General features: G+C 35.1%; 1 protein-coding gene across 1 annotated transcript in view; it reads left to right on the top strand.

Annotated features, from left to right (window-relative positions):
* LOC107613298 (chaperone protein ClpD, chloroplastic) overlaps positions 1 to 5,133 on the top strand; it is a gene marked incomplete in the record, with an annotated part of 5,566 nt that extends 433 nt beyond the window's left edge. Inside the window, 12 exon segments of the mRNA XM_016315243.2 lie at positions 1 to 375; positions 855 to 1,018; positions 1,115 to 1,344; positions 1,429 to 1,537; positions 1,623 to 1,753; positions 2,425 to 2,526; positions 2,612 to 2,893; positions 3,006 to 3,100; positions 3,198 to 3,492; positions 3,709 to 3,942; positions 4,088 to 4,321; positions 4,637 to 5,133. Of these exon segments, the coding sequence (XP_016170729.1) occupies positions 1 to 375; positions 855 to 1,018; positions 1,115 to 1,344; positions 1,429 to 1,537; positions 1,623 to 1,753; positions 2,425 to 2,526; positions 2,612 to 2,893; positions 3,006 to 3,100; positions 3,198 to 3,492; positions 3,709 to 3,942; positions 4,088 to 4,321; positions 4,637 to 4,945 (2,560 nt within the window).

Below are 6,001 nucleotides of genomic sequence, written 5' to 3'. Positions count from 1 at the left end.
GATAATGTTTTCGCAAAAGGAAGCGAAATCGCTGGGAAGTGACTTGGTTTACACGCAGCACCTTCTGTTAGGGCTCATCGCTGAAGAGGATCGTTCAACCGACGGGTTTCTTGCGTCTGGTATAACGGTTGAGAAGGCACGTGATGCCGTCCGAAGTATATGGCAGAGGATTGGTTCCACACGTGACGACGCACGTGATGCTGGCGAGAAAGGTGGTTCGGCGAGTCACGTGCCTTTTTCTATTAGCGCAAAGCGTGTTTTTGAGGCGGCTGTTGAATATTCAAAGTCTCTTGGGCATAAGTTTGTTGCTCCTGAACATATAGCAGTTGCTTTGGTTAAAGTTGATGATGGAAGTGCTAGTCGAGTCCTTTATAGGTAGGTACTCACTAATTAAATTAATTAATAATTAATTTGATTCGAGTTTTATTTTTTAATTTTGACTAATTTGATTCGGTAGATTATTTATTATTAGACTTAATATATTTTTTTGTTACAAAACAGGCAGTTAGTTGGAAAAAATTGTAACTAAAAGAATATTTGTGTCTATTGTTTCAGACACAGTATCCAAATGTAGCTTAGATCATAACTATCTTTAATGCTTTTTTTTTTATTTGGAAAAAAATTACAAAGAAAGACAGTTAGAGTTAGTTATTAGTTACTGATTCTGTTATTGTAGCTCATCAGCATGTAAAATGTAACTATCTAGTCATTAAGCAAGTTGGTAACATTTAATTTGTTGAATAATTTTCTGGTGAAGGTGATTCCTCAATTATTGATATTTAGAAGTAGGACTATGTATAATCAATTGATTTTTCCATTGTTTTTATTTGTACACTAATATGATATGATTTCAGATTGGGGGCAAATGGAGGCCAGTTGGCAGCTGTGGCATTCTCCAGATTGCAAAAGGAGATTGCTAAAGATGGTAGGGAGCCAAATGCGGATTCCAAGGGATTGCATGACAAATCCATAGCAAGAAAACGTTATGGTGCAGGGTCCTCTGCCGCCACCACCAAAGGTAAGAAATTTGTTGTTGTAAGTTTTGTTATTTTGTATATACTTTTATGTTTGGAGGCAGGGAAGAATTTTTTGTGATCATTCTTATGATTTCCAGAACCGGATGCCATCTCACAATTTTGTGCCGATCTCACTGCTCGTGCGAGTGAAGGACTAATCGATCCTGTTATTGGCCGAGATACCGAGGTGCAGAGAATTGTTCAAATACTGTGCCGGAAAACAAAATGCAATCCCATTCTTCTTGGTGAACCTGGTGTTGGAAAAACAGCTCTTGCCGAAGGGTTGGCAATTCGCATTGCTAAGGCAGATGTTTCCCCATTTTTATTGGTGTGTTTCTCATCACTTCTGAAGTTCTTCTTCAACTGGTTTGAATGCTTTGGAGTCTTAATTTTCATTCTCTGTTTTCCGCAGACAAAACGTGTCATGTCTTTGGATGTTGCATTGTTAATGGCTGGGGCAAAAGAGAGAGGAGAGTTAGAGGAGCGTGTTACAAATTTAATAAAAGAGATAATAAGTGCAGGTGAAATATTTTTACAATAGAAAAAATTGTAGAATAAATTGGAGAATACATTGCTTTAGCTCTCATAGTTTTTATTGCAATGCAGGTGACATCATTCTTTTCATTGATGAAGTTCATACACTTGTTCAGTCCGGGACAAGTGGAAAAGGAAATAAGGGATCTGGCCTTGACATTTCCAATTTGCTTAAACCTGCACTTTCAAGGGGTCAACTTCAGGTAATTATTTGTCTCGTGTCTTCAGATTTCCTAGTTTCCTTTGTTCAAAGTGTTCATTGAAGATGAACATGTGTTCAGTTTGAAGCCTGGTTTACAATTGAATGAGATATAAGATTTTAAAGGTCAAAATCTATGGTTACTACACAGCTGCAGTTGTTTTTACCAGTTACCACTTGCCAAAAGCAATTGTACTGAAGCTTAAACTTGGTTTATAATTAACATCTGGAAAAGCACAATACGAGGTTGAAATTATTTTCGAGGATTTCTTGATGAAAAAACTAGGAGGTTGCCACCTTACTTGGAGTTAGATTGGCAACTTGCCCTAATCTTCAGGTATTTTTAGGATTAGTCCATATAAGCTACTTCAACGAGCAAATTTACAAAGTTTAATGGTCTAAATGAGAACAAGAATGTCGGAGTGCATGGACAGGGCTGTAGAAGGGCAAGTCTATGATTACTGTACTCAGTTATACTCAACAAACTTCAAGTCTATGAATACTATGTACAGGGATTCTCTTTTTCTTTTGAATAACATGTTATCTGTTCTTATTGTTATTATCATCATGTTTCTCTGAAGTTTGGGTTTTGGGGTTAAAAGAATCAAGTTACAGCATGTACTTGCTGCCACGTTGTCTTCTAATCAAAGTGCAATAACTTTACCTACTCTACAGTGTATTGCATCTACCACCATCGACGAATACAGGCTTCATTTTGAGAAAGACAAGGCATTGGCACGAAGATTTCAACCTGTTTGGGTTGATGAGCCAATTGAGGTTTGTATTCTATCTTCAAATCTATATCATTTCAACATAGCATGTAATCATAATTCGATTTCTTATCAGACTATATTGGCAATAGGATGATGCAGTTAAGATACTTATGGGTCTACGTGAGAAGTACGAGTCACACCACAAATGCATATATACCGAAGATGCCCTAAAGGCTGCAGTTCAGTTGTCAGCGAGGTACATAGTCGATAGGTATCTACCAGATAAAGCTATTGACCTCATTGATGAAGCAGGAAGTAGAGCTCATATTGAAGCCTTTAAGAAGAGAAAGGAACAAGAAACTTGTGTACTTTCTAAGGACCCTGCTGATTACTGGCAAGAAATTAAAGATGTCCAGTCAATGCATGAAATGGTATTGCATTGCTTACTGCATTCTCCAGTGTTTTTAATTTTATTTTATTTTTGGGGGTTATGAGTTGCTTATAGCTTCAGTGTAATACAACATTTCTTGCTCACTGGTTCAGGAAAGCAAGCTTAAATACTACGGCGCCTCAAGCATTGACGATTCTAATGAACTCATACTGGACTCATATTTAGCTTCTGAAGCCAATGAAAATGAGTACGTTACTTCATCCGGAAAAATGCAACCATACCTTTATATGCATGTATATCTTGGTTTGATTCCTGAGTGGCCGGCATATTCTTTTTCTTTTCAGACCTGTTATAGTTGGACCAGAAGAAGTAGCCTTAGTTGCTTCCCTCTGGTCGGGAATTCCTGTTCAGCAGCTCACTGCTGACCAAAGAACTCTTCTGTTAGATCTTGAGAATCAGCTTCGGAAACGTGTTATTGGACAAGAGGAGGCTGTTACTGCCATTTCTAAAGCTGTGAAGAGATCCAGGGTTGGCCTTAAGGATCCTGATAGACCTATAGCTGCAATGTTATTTTGTGGCCCAACTGGGGTTGGAAAAACAGAACTCGCAAAATCTTTGGCAGCATGCTACTTTGGATCGGTATGACACTACAACTTTATACACACTGTTTGTTTCGAAATTAATAATTGGAAAACATTCTTTTATCTAAAATGTTATTATCGCAAGAGAGCTTTTCTTTTCATTTTCTCCTTATAATATGCATCTTCACTGTTATTTTTCACTGGTCTGAAACTATTGTGTTGTGGACTTGTGGTTACTGCTTCATCACTTGAAATTGTTTGTTTATATTTTCAGGAGGCAGCCATGATTCGGTTAGACATGAGTGAATATATGGAGCGGCATACTGTGAGCAAATTGATAGGATCGCCACCAGGTTATGTTGGTTATGGAGAAGGAGGCATCTTAACTGAAGCTATTAGAAGAAAACCATTCACACTGGTACTACTTGATGAGATAGAGAAAGCTCATCCAGATATATTCAACATTCTTCTTCAGTTGTTAGAAGATGGCCAACTTACTGATTCTCAGGTTTGTGAATGTTGCTGTGAACCTTAATTTACTAAATATTTTTACATGAATCTCCCATTTCTTCCTTTCCTGCATCTTCTCCAAGTAAGCATGCTACTGGTGTCCTCATTTTTATATTTGTTGTTTGTGAAACTGGATCTGACAGGGTCGGCGAGTTTCATTTAAAAATGCATTGGTGGTGATGACTTCAAATATAGGGTCTAGTGCCATTTCTAAGGGTCGGCACAACTCCATAGGTTTCTTGATTCAAGATGACAAGAAAGCATCATATAGTGGCTTGAAATCGATGGTAATGGAAGAATTGAGAAATTATTTTCGTCCGGAACTGCTCAACAGGATAGATGAAGTGGTAGTGTTTCAGCCCCTTGAAAAGTCACAGGTTGGTTCAGTTTCGGTTGAGTCTAAGTCCATCAATTGGTTTTCTTTCAAAGTCCAATTGTTTTCAGTTTTCACTTATAAGCACCCCAAGGATTTTAACTAAAACTAATATCTTTGCAATTTAGAAACTTGTTGAAAAAATCTCCAGCTGCTAATACCTACAGGCATTCTTTTAATTAAAAAAAGTACTAAGGTTTAAAAAGTAAGAAAGGATAAGTTGTCTTTCGGAATTTTAAAATCACAAATTAGTCATTTTGTACAAAATTGATACAATGAGAGTCGAGAGACATATTCATGTTATTCTTCTTTGTTTCAGTTGCTGGAGATATTGAATCTGCTGGTGCAAGACATAAAGAAAAGGGTAATGCTTCTAGGAATAGATTTGAAGGTTTCTGAAGCAGTGAAGGACCTTGTTTGCCAGGAAGGTTATAACCCAACATATGGTGCCAGGCCTTTGAAGAGGGCCATTACATCAATAATTGAAGACCCTTTGAGTGAAGCATTCCTTGTAGGACAGTTCAAGCAAGGTGACACTGTCCTTATTGACTTGGATGCAAATGGTAACCCCTTTGTTACAAATCAACTTGACAAAATTATTAACATATCTGACGCAAGTCATCCCTGAAACTAAATGATGTAAAGAAGAAAAGTAGTGCAATATAGGGTATACAAAAAATACACGTCTATTGAAAAATTGTTTTGGCTCTTCTTTGTTAGCTTAGGCAAGGAATTTGTTTCCTATGTAATGAGCAACACAATCATTCTTTGAAATTTATACAAGAATATACATACATATACTTCCATACAATTCAATACACTTCTTCTCTCTCTCTTTAAAATCAAGTGTTAAAAATGGAGTGACATACTGTAACGATAACTTCACAAGTTCAGTTCCATACCATTCATCGTTATCCAAAAATGCGAAATCTTTTTGTATATAGTTAGTAACATAAGAATCTCACTTCGTCTTTTGGTACACAATCTTAAATCTTACATAAATTAGTTATACTTTTGTTAATAATCCTACAAAAATGCAGAATCAAATGCTTATACACTAGTATCTACTATTAAACCACATATTTCAATGTAAAAAAATATATTGTTATATTAACAAAATATTTAGTTCAATCATCAATATCATAAAACCCAAATAAACATGAGTATTTAATTATATGCATTTTATATCATCAATGTACAACAATTAAACTTATAAAGTTAAATTATTTTATTATTGTGCAAATTTTTAAGAGTTTTCATTGCTATACACAACTTCTTTCTATGTGATAATGCAAGATTTAATGTCAAGATAAAATTATCTTTTATAAATACACGGCAAAGAAATTTATGTCATATTACAGTCAATTTTTTTCTTCGATATATTTTTATTTTTCTTTATTTCCATTTTTATTAATGTAAAATTTGAATTTCTAGGCAAAAGATTATATATTAAAATTAGAATTTAAATTATAGTTCAATGTAAAATAATTTATACATTTTAATGTTTGTATTAGCATCTGGTTAGACAAATTTTACTGATCCCCCCTTCTTATGAGTGAGTTTTAGTGTTTTACACTTTTGTGTATAGTAAGCAATCAAATTCATAAAGTTAAATTGTTTCATAATCATACAAATTGTTATTATTCTTTTTTGACAATAATTTTTTTTATCTGTACATTTTTCA

Source organism: Arachis ipaensis, chromosome B08 (genome assembly GCF_000816755.2).
Source record: "Arachis ipaensis cultivar K30076 chromosome B08, Araip1.1, whole genome shotgun sequence".
In the NCBI taxonomy this organism is placed as follows: domain Eukaryota; kingdom Viridiplantae; phylum Streptophyta; class Magnoliopsida; order Fabales; family Fabaceae; genus Arachis; species Arachis ipaensis.
This window is presented reverse-complemented; position numbering and strand designations above follow the sequence as displayed.